The 15324-nt window shown below is 37.3% G+C and overlaps 1 protein-coding gene across 1 annotated transcript in view; it reads right to left on the reverse strand.

Moving 5' to 3' along the window:
* Positions 1-4872, reverse strand: part of LOC149183784 (ubiquitin-related modifier 1 homolog) — a 32922-nt gene extending 28050 nt beyond the window's left edge. The window contains exon 1 of the mRNA XM_089417244.1: positions 4544-4872. Coding sequence (XP_089273370.1) covers positions 4544-4569 — 26 coding nt within the window. The 5' untranslated portion in view covers positions 4570-4872. The remainder of the gene's footprint in view (positions 1-4543) is intronic.
* Positions 4873-15324: the final 10452 nt, after the last annotated feature.

The following is a 15324-nucleotide window of genomic DNA, read 5'->3' on the forward strand; positions in this document are numbered from 1 at the left end:
GTACTCAAAAATGGTGTCCAGCATCAAGGCCTTCATGCAACAGGATGGACTAAGCTGTCTAGAGGGGGAAGGATCTCAGTGAGGGAAGCAGGATGAGATTCTTCTACTTTGTGTCCCATAGACCATCAAACAAGAAGCATAATGGGTTGTGTCAGATATGATAACACACATGATAGAGGAGAATTTGGAGAGCATTAAAGAAACAAGAGGAAAGATATCTATCTGGGCACATGTTATGCAACGAAAGCTTGATGAGGATAACAGAAGATGGGATATGGTACTCAAAAATGGTGTCCACAATCAAGGCCTTCATGCAACAAGATGGACTAAGCTGTCTGGAGGGGGAAGGATCTCAATGAGGGAAGCAGGATGAGATTCTTCTACTCTGTGTCCCATAGACCATCAAACAAGAAGCATAATGGGTTGTGTCAGATATGATAACACACATGATAGAGGAGAATTTGGAGAGCATTAAAGAAACAAGAGAAAAGATATCTATCTCGGCACATGTTATGCAACGAAAGCTTGATGAGGATAACAGAATATGGGCTATGGTACTCAAAAATGGTGTCCAGCATCAAGGCCTTCATGCAACAAGATGGACTAAGTTGTTTAGAGGAGGAAGGATCTCAGTGAGGGAAGCAGGATGAGATTCTTCTACTTTGTGTCCCATAGACCATCAAACAAGAAGCATAATGGGTTGTGTCAGATATGATAACACACATGATAGAGGAGAATTTGTAGAGCATTAAAGAAACAAGAGGAAAGATATCTATCTCAGCACATGTTATGCAACGAAAGCTTGATGAGGATAACAGAAGATGGGATATGGTACTCAAAAATGGTGCCCAGCATCAAGGCCTTCATGCAACAGGATGGACTAAGCTGTCTGGAGGGGGAAGGATCTCAGTGAGGGAAGCAGGATGAGATTCTTCTACTCTGTGTCCCATAGACCATCAAACAAGAAGCATAATGGGTTGTGTCAGATATGATAACACACATGATAGAGGAGAATTTGGAGAGCATTAAAGAAACAAGAGGAAAGATATCTATCTTGGCACATGTTATACAATGAAAGCTTGAAGAGGATAACAGAAGATGGGATATGGTACTCAAAAATGGTGTCCAGCATCAAGGCCTTCATGCAACAGGATGGACTAAGCTGTCTAGAGGGGGAAGGATCTCAGTGAGGGAAGTAGGATGAGATTCTTCTACTCTGTGTCCCATAGACCATCAAACAAGAAGCATAATGGGTTGTGTCAGATATGATAACACACATGATAGAGGAGAATTTGGAGAGCATTAAAGAAACAAGAGGAAATATATCTATCTCGACACATGTTATGCAACGAAAGCTTGATGAGGATAACAGAAGATGGGATATGGTACTCAAAAATGGTGTCCAACATCAAGGCCTTCATGCAACAAGATGGACTAAGCTGTCTGGAGGGGGAAGGATCTCAGTGAGGGAAGCAGGATGACATTCATCTACTCTGTGTCCCATAGACCATCAAACAAGAAGCATAATGGGTTGTGTCAGATATGATAACACACATGATAGTGGAGAATTTGGAGAGCATTAAAGAAACAAGAGGAAAGATATCTATCTCGGCACATGTTATGCAACAAAAGCTTGATGAGGATAACAGAAGATGGGATATGGTACTCAAAAATGGTGTCCAGCATCAAGGCCTTCATGCAACAGGATGGACTAAGCTGTCTGGAGGGGAAGGATCTCAGTGAGGGAAGCAAGATGAGATTCTTCTACTCTGTGTCCCATAGACCATCAAACAAGAAGCATAATGGGTTGTGCCAGATATGTTAACACACATGATAGAGGAGAATTTGGAGAGCATTAAAGAAACAAGAGGAAAGATATCTATCTCGGCACATGTTATGCAACGAAAGCTTGATGAGGATAACAGAAGATGGGATATGGTACTCAAAAATGGTGTCCAGCATCAAGGCCTTCATGCAACAGGATGGACTAAGCTGTCTGGAGGGGGAAGGATCTCAGTGAGGGAAGCAGGATGAGATTCTTCTACTCTGTGTCCCATAGACCATCAAACAAGAAGCATAATGGGTTGTGCCAGATATGTTAACACACATGATAGAGGAGAATTTGGAGAGCATTAAAGAAACAAGAGGAAAGATATCTATCTTGGCACATGTTATGCAACGAAAGCTTGATGAGGATAACAGAAGATGGGATATGGTACTCAAAAATGGTGTCCAGCATCAAGGCCTTCATGCAACAGGATGGACTGAGCTGTCTGGAGGGGGAAGGATCTCAGTGAGGGAAGCAGGATGAGATTCTTCTACTCTGTGTCCCATAGACCATCAAACAAGAAGCATAATGGGTTGTGTCAGATATGATAACACACATGATACAGGAGAATTTGGAGAGCATTAAAGAAACAAGAGGAAAGATATCTATCTCGGCATGTGTTATGCAACGAAAGCTTGATGAGGATAACAGAAGATGGGATATGGTACTCAAAAATTGTGTCCAGCATCAAGGCCTTCATGCAACACGATGGACTAAGCTGTCTGGAGGGGGAAGGATCTCAGTGAGGGAAGCAGAATGAGATTCTTCTACTCTGTGTCCCATAGAGATTATATCACTGGATTTGAGGACCATGGCCCAGTAAATTGTCGTAAAAGTTGGAGTCAAGAGATCGATTGGCAAAAGCAAGAGAATTGTGGACCTTGCTAAGCTGGTGAACCAGACTTTAGGAGCTCCAGCACCGCCTGAGTAATTGTGTGTCCATGGCAGAGGCTTTTGTATTTTCACCATGCATTAATAAAAACAGGTTCAGCATAATGCATCAAGTAGCTGGTTCGATAGCAGGTTGATTGTATATATCACGTATAGGAGGATCATTTAGTTACTTTTCGACAACGGTCTAGCTATAAAACTTACTATGGGCAGATCTGGGAAGATATCATTATATAGATTTTAGATTTTCAGATTTTTTTTAACAGAAACACTGCTGAGCCCCCAGGTGTAGCTCGCTGCTCAATTGGCAAGCACTGTGAAAATGAACTGTTATGTACCAAGAGATTTGAGGTTCACTCCACTTGACTTACCCATGTCTGCAGAAGGGGCATACGTAGGCACTTAAAAGTTATAGTCGGAATCAACCCTTGTCACGCGACTACAAAAACAGCCCAGTTGCCAATTCCTCTAATCACTAAAAAAAAACAAAACAAAACAAACAAAGACACTGCTGAACTCAGATTATGTCTTGTTTACATGCAAACATGAACTTATTTTAAAAGGCGCGTCTTCTATCTCAGAAGAAAATGGGAGCCCAGCATAAGACCATAGCCCACTGAATATCGATTTGATTTGAAAGCTAAGTAACTCCTCTTGTATCATAATATAATCCATTTATTCACCAAAATAAAGACTATCAACTTAACCTAGAGTCATCAAATGCAATTATAATCATTAAAATCGTGAAAAGTACAAAACTCTTAACCATTGGTATATTTCGTATTGTTTACTCTAATAAAAGATTGCAAAAAACTAAAGAAAGGCAACAAAGCAACTGCAACCCAAAAGCAATTGATATAGCAACATGTTTTCTTTTCAACTGGCAACTTGTTTCTTTCTGCTTATTGGTTTTAGCAGCAAAGGACTACAGGAATGAAACCCCAGAAATAACACACAAAATTAAATTGATTATTAACATTGGCACAAAAATTACCAATGTAATGGATCCGGAAGAAGAAGCTCAATACAATTCAAATCACAAAAGCCTCATTTCTGAAACATTATATCTCTGAAACCAATTTCCCAATTTCAATAATATAATCCATAATATTCTAACACCGGCTTCAAAATGAAAGAAAATATATTTGCAAGACTTCAAGGAAAGAAACAGTGGACATGACAAGAGTACTAATTATGCTGTTGTGGTTTGAAGAGAACGACCTTCAGCTCTCATTATTAGAATAAACAAATCTTCCCAAGTTGCGCTCTTTGAATGGGAATTGTCATATGGCTCATTGATAAAATATTTCATACTTTAAAGTGGAGGTGCAAAGTATCCTTTATCCTCTATATTAGAAGCGGATGTATGGTTGGGTTTAATGTGATAATAGGGAATTGAGTGCATAGCTCTCTAATCACCTGTATTAAAATTGAGTAACAGGCGCGTTAAAGTGGATGGGTGGTTGGGTTTGATGTGACAATGCCGATTTAGGTGTGAGCTTATTCACCGTTCTGACTAACATCTGGTACAAAAAGATTGCATGTAGCATTTTCACACAGAAAACAACACAAGTCCTATCTACTTACACAGCCACCTGACGGAATCACAAAGTGGCGAAGATGTCACAACTGTGCTCCATGAAAAATTATTCAAATCGGTTCTGGAGTGTTATAAAATTATATTAGTTTAAGTAGCAAATAATTTAGATCAACTTTAAATTGAAAAAGAAAATAAAAATCAATAAACTCCATTTATGCTATGATAGCAGAAACATTTAAATTTGATGGTAGAAGAAGGCGTTGGCCTGCCTCATAGTACCATACCCGAATTCAAGAGTGAGATGTACCATCTTCGTCTTCAGCGTCCCCTCCTCCCTCTCTTTCCCTTCGGTTATAGTGTCCTTCCTTGTAACATAAAGTTCCTCAGGGCACAGTACCGCTACACATGGATTATATTGCAAGAATTTACTGCGGTGAAAGTTCCTCGCTGTCGTTGTGCAGAGGTTTTATCCGTCGAGCGGTGTAAGTTCCTCAGGTCGCCCCTTTGCCCTTTCCAGAAATCCGACAATCGTTCTACAGGGAGTTTGCCCGTCGAGTTTCTTTCGGGGATCTTTGTTTATAAAGAAAAATTTGTAAACATGTAAAAGTGAGATTCCAGTGAGAGATTAATAACACGGTGAGACCAATTCCCAAAGTTTCCATAAAAACTATGGATGATTTCATGTAAGATTCTTCAAATAACAATGTTTCACAATGTCCCTATTTGATTGGCCAAAAGAGAAGCATATAAAGATTCTTGGAAAAAATAATGGTGGATATTAAAGTATTCTAAGGTATAGGTGTAAAGTTCAAATTCTTTATCCTCCATGTTAAAAGTGAATGGGTAGTAGGTTTAATGTGAGAAAGGGGATTTGGGTTAATAAAAGTTTTATGATCATTTTTTAAAAAGTCAGTAATAAGAAGAAGAAAGAAATTATCTTAACGTTTACGAGGTTAAAGATAGTTTATGGGACAAATTGCTTTTTCATCTCGTTGATGTATTAGATCATTTTCTTGTGAAGCCTCACATTAAACGCTCCCAGTTTCTCGACAAACTCCTTGCTAAATAGATTATCCCACTAAGTTGGCTGCCATAATATTTGCATAACTTTCTTTGTTGTCTTTGAAGGCCTCGCATTCTAAAATGAAATGCTTTTATGTTTCCAATTTTCCGAAAGAACAAAAAATACATATTTTTTCCTCCCACACTTCTTTTGGCCTTTCCATCGCCCTATTTCACAACAAAGTTGATGAGAATTAGTCTTTAACTGCGCAATAAGAATTTTGGCTCTCCAAGAAATATTGGCCTCTATGTACGCTTTTTGTTGATGATTATGAGTGGGATTAAACACTTCAATATATGACTCTTTATTTATCCCTAGCTCCCTATCCCAAGTACGCTTCTGGAACTTATCCATAACAAAAGATTTTATCTCTTTATTGTTTATGGGACACGTGTTCAAGCAAATACCCCATTTACTAAACCATTTGTTATTGTGTTGCATCCAAGTCTTTTTTTTTTTATGCAATGTGTCATTAAAGACAACCATAGGCCATCTACCCTCTTCCATTTGCTCATTTCCTTTAAATATCTTATGACTCGCACCATAGCAATTGCTTCAATAGGAGCAACCCCTGTTTCACTTAACAAAATAGCATAAGGAACTGCACTTTTAATTTTGAATTTGTTTGTAATCAAACGCTTCTAAATTTTCTCAATTTGTTTCCATTTCATGTTGGATGTACTGTTGGCCCATAGTTCACAACCATAGAGAATCACTGGAATCACTAAAAGCCCAAAAAGAGTTTGAGTGGTTTTCCAGTCCCATAATTCTGCCTCTCTACACCTATTTTGAAAAGCATAAAATGCTTCTCAACCCCCCGTAGTTCTTGTCTTTCTACAGTCATCCCAGCTTAGATTTTTGTGGAAGTCAATTCCAAGGTATTTGTAATCCACAACTTCTTCCATAAATGTTGCCTTCAAAGTAGAACTTATGTTGGTTATTTTTTCTTTTTTTAGAGAAAACCACTACTTTTGTTTTGCTAATATTGACTTGCGTCCCCACCCTTCTACAAAAATGCTCAAGGGATAGTAAGTGCTCTTGCAAACCAAGAGCAGATTTAACAATCAAAATAAGGTCATTTGCATACAAAAGAAGCCTTATAACAAACTTGCCCAAATAGATACCATCACCCCCTTGTGAATTTAATCACTCCTCAAGCTTGTTAATATATAAACCAAAAAGGGTAGGAGATAGTGGGCAACCTTGCTTGACCTCGATATCACTTCTAAAACTTTCAGAATGCCTGTTGAAGTTCTAATTTTGACTTTCACCTCTTCATACAGCCTATGCACAACTGCTCTCAAATGTTTAGGAACCCCAATTTCCTCCATTTTGTGCCAAAGCTTATCCCTAGGAACCGTGTCAAACGTTTTTTTTTTTTTTTTTTTTTTTTTTTTTTTTTTTTTTTTTTTTTTTTTTTCTGAAATCAACAAAGCAACAGAAATACTTCTTACTTTTCCTCCCAAACTTTTTCAATGATGTGCCTTAAAGTTATACAGTAATCAACTATGGAATGTTTAGGTCTAAAACTTGTTTGCCCTTTAGCACACTTATCTCTTTCTTTTGCCCACTTGCTAATTTTATTTTCTAGCGTGCTTGCAAATAACTTTGCAAACAAAGGGTTTGTCATTATGGTCCTATAATTGGAGGGATTATTGATGTCACCACTCTTGAAAAGAGGTATTGCCAGACTAGTTGTCCAATCTATGGGGAACCCTTTGAATTTTTTTGTAATGTGCGGTGCAAGAATATTTGAGCCCCACTTTAGATACTCTGCTTGGAGTTTAGCTAAGTCTTTTGCTTTTCCAACGCCCAACTTCTTGATACCCATCTCTAGCTCTTGAACCATGAAGAGTTCAGTATCAGTGTTGGCCAAGGAGGAGGGTCAGCATTGGGATCATGCTCATAGAGTTGTCTTGCATAGTCAAACCATTTAGAAATTGTAATACTATTTTCAATTTGCATCTTTCTCTGTTGGAGCTCCTTCCAAAATAATTTGGGATTATTTCTCCCAAGAAAGATTAGTTCTTCCCTCCTTGAAACCATGAAATCAACCTTTTTCTTTCTTAATACCTGCTTGTAAGCTTTGAACTTTATGTTATCCTTGTTTGACTCTTTCCACATTCTCCTTGACTTTTTGCATTCTTAGTCAAACCAAGCATTAACCGGAAAGCAATTTGTTTTAAACTTCTTAATTTTTGCACTTTACAAGTGCGCTTTGAATTAAATGTGTTAATTCGTGACTATGAAGGCCATGAATTGGGATTTTCTCCTTCTCGGAGAGTCTCTTTAGCATCATTTTGAAGGTATTACAATTTTCTGGAGTTAAAAGAATTCTGCCCTTTAGGAGATTTTGTTGAACACGTTGAGTTTTTTATTCTAAATACTTATTTCCAGTCCAAGAGAAACTTAAATGAATTGGCTTGTGATCTTATTTTAAGTCCCAAAGTTGATCTCCAATCAAAGCTTCCTCCATTTTCTCACACAAACCATGCAAGAAAATTACATAATCTACTACACTTGCTCCATTGTAAGTATTGCAAGTGAAATTACCAGACTTTTCCCTTCTAGTCAAGCCATTACAAATGACTAAATCAAAGGCCCCACATAGAGTAAGCAATTGTTCACCAAAGAGATTGCAGTGCTTTTCCTCTGAAATTCTTTCCCACTGATGATTACTCTCTTCTGTAAGCCAAGTAGGGTTGCAGTCTTCTTTACAACAAAGAATGCTAGCTTGCTCACTTGCAGTCCTAGCATTCAAATCACCCACTATAAGGACTTCATCTAGCTGAGAATATGTTGCAATATCTGCTTTTAAGGCTGCAAAGGGATCTTTGTGGTGAAGCCCTCTACTTTTGTAGATTTTTTAAACTTGCAGTGCAAAATAGCATGCTACAATTCTGATGTGATTTCCATTTTTTGATATTTTAAACCAAATGAATTGTTTATTTGAGTCTTCTGTTTCTAACTAAATGAGACGACCTTCTTTTTCCCTCACTAATACCATGATACGCCCATGTCATTTGCCATTCCCTGTTACCTTGTTCCACATTACCATCTTCTAGTATCCTTCAAACAAAGGTGTCATACACACTTCATGCTCATGTGTTTCTTTTAATCAAATTATGTCTCTATCCTTTGTAATAGGCCCTAACCCAGGTCCTCGTCTCCATGGGTAACCTTTGCGGTTCCAACAAATTAATCTTAAGGAAACCTGGGTATGACTTGATTGATATTTATTTTAACATACAAGACTCACAGTTGAGTCTTTTTCCTTGCTTTCCCATACTAGCCTTGCTTCCTTATTTCATGTTGAAGAGTTTGTTTCCTCTTCTTTATTACCATATTGTTGCTCTGCTTTGGAAGGAGGTCCAAATCGTGTTATCACAGCTTTACCTTTATATATCCATGCTCTCTTGCCTTCATCTCTCACTGCCCTAACCTTTAACATTTCCTCCCTCCTTTCCTCTTGTTGTCTTATAGTTAAATCTTCTTCTAGAAAAAGTGAGAACCCCTCAAGAGATGCTTCTTGCTTAGAATGATATATTTATCATGCAAGCTAGGCATGATGACTTTTATGGGCCTGACTCTCTCACTGTTAAACTTACCCACCCTCCATGCTTGGCATATTTGTCCTTGCCATAGCAACTTGTCTTTCAAGAAGTCCCTTGCAAGGTCAAGAGTACATTCATTTTTCCCATAGTCTTTCACCCCTTTAATAATTATGTTTGCTGCTCTATTTTGTCTTTCCTTGCTTTCTCTATCTTGCATGTTGTCAACCCGAATGTTTGTTTCTCCTTCCCTATTAGCAGAATTGCTAATAACTTGAGCCCAAGTTTTGGAAACTTTTGTGGAATCTCCTTTCCTTTCTTCTCTTGCTTTCTCTTCATGGTTGTCTATTTGGGCAACCACTTTCCCTTTATCCTGGGATGGTTTCGCATTCACCACCTCTGTACTTTCCACTACAAATTTCTTTATGTTTTGCACATCCGCCTTCATGCATTGCCATTCTGTCTTCCCTATCAGGAGAGCTTCCTGTAGCAATGCCACTTGTTCTTTCAAAACTTTATTGCTTTCTGCTAAAGCCTTGTTCTCAACTGTTATTATATGAATTTTATGATCTCTTTCCTGCTCTTTAGCTTCTAAAACCTTCAACCTTTGTTTTGCATTTAACAATTATTTCACATAAAGATCAAATGACTAGGTGAGAGGTGTGGATGTGGGACTATAGAAGGAAGAATCATCAATGGCTATTCCTCTGGGCTTGTTGTTTCCACATGCTTACAGAGGAGACTTGTTTAAATGCTTATTGCGAAGGGCCCGAGTACTTTCCCTTTAAGACTGTTTTTTCCTTGTCTGCTCCCATTTTAGACGGGCTAGTCTTCATTTTAAAATGCCCCGATATTATTTGCCATTGACCCAAATCCACTTCCCAGCTTTGGCGGATGAGGCAATTTTCACTTGTTCTAGATCATTTGTTTCCATAGGTTCCGAAATTGCTTGACCTGTTGTTATCTTTGAATGCATTTCTAGATACTACCAACAAAATTACCGGCAAATTTATTTTGTAAAAGCAGCTAGGAAGAACAATCAAGGAGTTTCAGGAAGTTTCCTCTTCCTTTTCTTGTTTCTGATTTTCATTATGATTGATGGTCTTTTTCTTAAAACAAAATAATATTTAAAGACTTGCAATTTAAATTTCTATAACAAGATTTGTAAAAGGAGAAAGTTCCGAGAAATGCACATCAATGAGTTATCATTTAATAAGCCTCAATTAACAAATTTCTTTACAAGATAAAAGCTCTAATCTTGACATACTTTTTATATCTTGTAAAAAAAAATTACACAACTCATTCTCCCAATTGGCTTCCCTGCTGATTTTCTAACATTTGGTGCTTTCCTTTTTATTTCATTTTCACATAATCATATGTATATACGAGAGTGTTTTCTGTTTGTTGAAGTACCATTTCTTTTGGTTTTATACTTGGACTATATTTCCATATGTGTTATCCAACAGAGTTCATTCCAAAAGGAAGATTATTAAAAGAAACATCATTATGCTATTTTTCAGGTTTTCACTTCACTATAATCTCTTACTACTAAATCATAATTATGCTAAATGATCTATGAACTTGACACTTTGAGGGTTAATTCTATCATACGATAAGTTATAACATATTTAGCTACTAAAGCAACAAAGTTCATCAATAAAATTTTAGCATCTTATGAATCTTCATGTCATCCCGATCTCTTAAGGAGTGGATTTGTCTCCCCGTCCATTAATAAAATGTTTTTAGAGTGTAATTCAAAAATAATAAAAGACTTGAAAGATAGGGGATCTCACCAAAAGCCAGCCTACCATTATCATAGGCAGTGATAGTTGTGACATTATCACAGCTGGTAACCAAGCCGAGATAATGGCTTATAGCCAAATGGTTATAAGACAGGAGGTCTCATCACGATCCTACCTATTCGCTATTATTAGTACTGGTGTATGGCATTGTCAATAGCTAGTCACCAAGATAGGACAATGGCTTTCAAAATAACAAAAAGAAGAAATAAAATAATTATTACTTATTCCTCGAAAAGTATAAACTAACGAATGGGATACTGATACTTCCCAGGGTTAAAAGATGACCATGTCAAGGCTATGGATGCTTGCTGGCAGCAGTGGCACCACCTATGAAATTCAAGTATATTTTTAAGTTGAATTCATAAATAAACTTTGTTTTCTTTAGTTCTGTAACAACCCTGGTGAAAATTCCATGTAATAAAGTTAAAAACAATAACCACAGATGAATGAGACACTTATTCCAAGCTTAATGTTGGGCAAGACATCCTAGGGGGTGTTCATTTCATTGTTTATGGCTAAGGAAATTGGCATAGGCAATGGCTAAGGCTTTGGAAAGCCAAAATGGAATTTTTGGCACATTTCTTTATGAAAATAATGGAAATTAGGAGAAAAATGAGGTGAAAGGTCACAGGTTGCATGTGAGGAGGAAAATGAAGGAAAATAAAGAAAATAGGGGCCTCATCCATAAAAATGCTTCTAACGATCAGTTGGTAACTTTTTGTCAGTACAATGTTGAAGCTCTCTCTTTCTCATACTCTTGGATACTTAGAATTTTCTTGAAGCACACTTGGAGGGTGTGGCATACTTGGATTCTTGGAGCAAGAAGGCATCAACATTAGCAGGTACATCAAATTTTCTTGTAGGTACCGAGTTGAATTTGTGGTTTCTTCACTAGTTTTGGCATGCATGGCATATGCATGTGGTTTCTTGGTTGTGATATGTCATTGGCATGGAGGTTTGCCTGGATCGGCAGTGAATTGCCCAGCCTTTCCATTTCTTGGATAACCATGGTGATTATGGGTTACTTTCATTGTTTGTTTGTGGTTGGTTCTCATGTTTCCTTAGCTTCGTTTGAGTTATTAGTCTTGCAAGCCCTAGTTGAACAAATGCTTAGGAAGCCCTATAACAGCTTGGGTTGAGTTACTAATCCTTGAAGCCTTGGTTGGACAAACGCTCTGGAATCCCTTGGTGGGTTGAGTTACTAGTCCTGGAAGCCCTGGTTGGATAAACACTCTGGAATCCCAGTATAAGTTGTGGGATGAGTTACTAATTTTGGAAGCCTTGGTTGGAAAAATGCTTTGGAAGCCCTGGAAGGCTTGGATGGAGACTAATCTAATGATGGTTTTGTGATGTCTAATCGTGCAGTGGAATCATTGTTTGATGGGTTGAGGTGGATGGCCTCTGTAAACCCTAAATGAGTTTTGATTGATGTGTTCTATGAGATCCCACATTCATGCTTGGAATATGGCACGAGAGTGAATGGCTGAAGAGAGATTTAGCTCAACCATTCTACGGTCGGGTGGAACGTAGTAGTCTCATCTCCAGTTGGTTCATTGCATTCATTAATGAGAAATCCATTCCCTTGATTTTCATGAGTAAAGGTACTGATGTATATATGGATTTTGATGGTTGATATATTTATTGTATTTATGTTCCTATTATGCTGGTTATATGCACATTTTATGACAACATCTATGTATGGCTCTCAGCATGCTTTTACTTGTATATCAATGGATAATGTGTCTATGACCTAATAGATGAATATGCAACAAATGGAATGAGGGAACAATGATTCATAGAAATTCTCAAATAAGTATGAGATCCCTACACTTAATTCTGTTGTTTACACCTGTAGGTTAAATGTCGATGATATGTGTTGACAAAATGCTTGTCATGGCTAGTAGGGGTCTGGTTAAGGTATTGTTGAGTTGATTGTTTTTACTTCATTGCTTCGTTGTATTTTATCTGATTCTGAGTTATCATTCCATTTTGGGCAGTGACATGGGCTCTGGGCCTAAAAAAGTGGCTTAATTCTCAAGGTCGCTGGCACAGAACTGGCAAGTTTAGCCCACAGTCGCTGACAGGCAGGCCTATGGGAGCAACTTTAGGTCTCTAGTCTTCGTCTTTCCCATAGCATGAGAGTGACTATGGCCTAGGAGGCCCAGATCAACAGTGGGACCCAATGACAGGCTGTATGAGTGGTTGACGTGTCTCTTGAAAGTTTTGTTGATGATGTTGGATGACTGTGTGTGATGTTCCGTTGATTCCATTTCCTTAAAGTCACCAACAAGGTTGAATCTTATCATTGTGGCCTCTCATCGCATGTTTATCCCAGCCAGCTGGTTGCTTGGGTAGATGTGGGAGGAGGGTGTTACAAGTTCAAGCTAACATCTATACATAGATGTCTAAAATATGATTATACTCTTATATCTAATACGAGAGATTTTATGCAGATGTTGAATTCTAAATGGTTTTTACAGAGATATTTTTAAAAGGGAAAAGTTGAGTCCTAACATCTTATCTTTATTCCTTTTTCTTTGAACTTCCTTGGTATTTGCCCAAAGATAATTGTTTCGCCCAGTGTGTCACCAATTGTCATAGTACTCAACAACCCCCCTTTTAATTTTTATTTTAACAATATAATAAAAATTATGGGGACCCTTTTGTTTTTCAGTTTTGATTACCTTTTGTAAATATTTACTTATTGTATAAATAATAAATTTATTTTGAATTATTTTAATTTGTAAATAATAAACGTAGCCCCGAAGACCAAGCTTCAATTTTAAAGTGGATTCATTATTTCAAAGTACTATTAGGGCTAAACCCTTTATATTACAAGTGGTTGTAGTTTATGCATATCGCAAAGATCACATATCAGGGTTACAACGTTTAAATGTTACGATATATCAGAACCTCAATATGTCCCCACCTCTGTTCCACCTAAATTAATATTACAATGGGTTTTATATATTATAACGTGGTTTCTGACATCTGTTGCCCCTACCATATGCCATGTTATATTGAACCTTGCTATATCGTAACTTCTTTTCACAAAGAGTTACAATATAACTAGTTTCTGATATTTCACATTGTCTTATTTATATTGAAACTTAACTTTGGCTATTCATCAAGTGCATATATATATACTCTAACCAGGGCCCAACTGCCACTTCATTACTTTTGCTCCTGAGTATCGGTGATCAAAGATTTTCAACTTAGAAAGCTTTAAAGAAAAACTCTGATCTCCAATTGCGATATTCCAATTCGCTGAAATTGCGATTAAACCATTCGTCGATTGAGCTTTCAAATTTTTAAGCCTAAAAGTGATAAAAATGCTCATTTGCGAAAATAATAACAAAATCCCAACCCCACAGGATTTCCACGTAGCGTTATCGAAGATTTCAATATCAACATTTTCAATATGATGCTCATGGCGCTATTCTCCAATCCCCCGATCGTCGATCTCCGATATCCTCCATCCATCGATCTTCGATATCCTCCATCCACCGATCTTTGATATCCTCCATCTGGTGATCTTTGATACACTTCCCGCTACTCATTTTGTAACATTCATATCGGTACTTCCAATTAGTTGTTATCCTTTCACACCTCCGATATCTGGACTCGACATACGATTTAAAAAAATAAAATAAAAATAAAAATAAAAATTCAATAAGAAATTGAATCCGCTCCATATCGGAGCCTTTACATATCGACATATTTGTTTGTACACAGTCATAAAAACTTATGATGGACTTACCTCCAATTCCACTCAAATGCTACCATGTGTCACTATTTGGTACTGTTGTAATGTTTGAATAAAAAAAAGAGTCATTTAGTTCGTTTTAAGTCGGTCTCATGGTGCATATTTTAGATTTTATAGTTTGTTTATAATTTGGCTTGTTTTTTCCCTGATTTCAACTAATTTTGCCCCTGTATTAGCAGAGAAGCTTCCAGGATGAAATATGCTAACAGATGCAACAACTGACCCCTAAAATAACTCCTCCAGGTGGAAAAGCGGATCTAAAATGGGCAGGAAAATCACTATCGTTTTTGAAGCAAATGAATGTGCTCTTATCCGAGCGTGAGCTAAATTGGGCATCTCCTCAAGTCGTAACCATTCATATTCAGCCAGAATTTGATCTAAAGGAAATTTTCCGCTCTATTTTACCTTTATTTGCTCAATCTGTTGAGAAAATCAAGGGAGACTATTAGTCTTACCAGCATGTATAAATATCATCCATGGGCTCTGTAAAGAGGTTCGAATCATGGAAAAAGGCCTTCTCTACTCTACAATTTAGGATTCTAAAAGCACAACTATAATAAGGATTTAGGGTTGTACATGAGAGGAGAGTTTAATCTCAGATCTGAGGAATAGAGAGATTTATCTTTTACATATCTAAACTGAGTATGCGGAGAAGAGCTTACACTATTGCATCTCTTGTTTCATCAACAGAGATTACGAGTTGTAGAGGATTGTTGGAGATCAGAGCAAGGGAATTGGACTTAATAAATTGGTATTTAAGATACTATTGCTTTAAATACTAGTTTCATTTTATAATAACAAGTACTTGTGATTTTCAGTCATATTTGTGCACTATTGTCTATGTGAGTGATTTATTGCAATTATCTGTTGTTTATCTCTGCTC

This window comes from Pinus tabuliformis, chromosome 3_2 (assembly GCF_031772625.1).
Source record: "Pinus tabuliformis cultivar Carrire ecotype Pingquan chromosome 3_2, CPIR1, whole genome shotgun sequence".
Lineage (NCBI taxonomy): Eukaryota > Viridiplantae > Streptophyta > Pinopsida > Pinales > Pinaceae > Pinus > Pinus tabuliformis.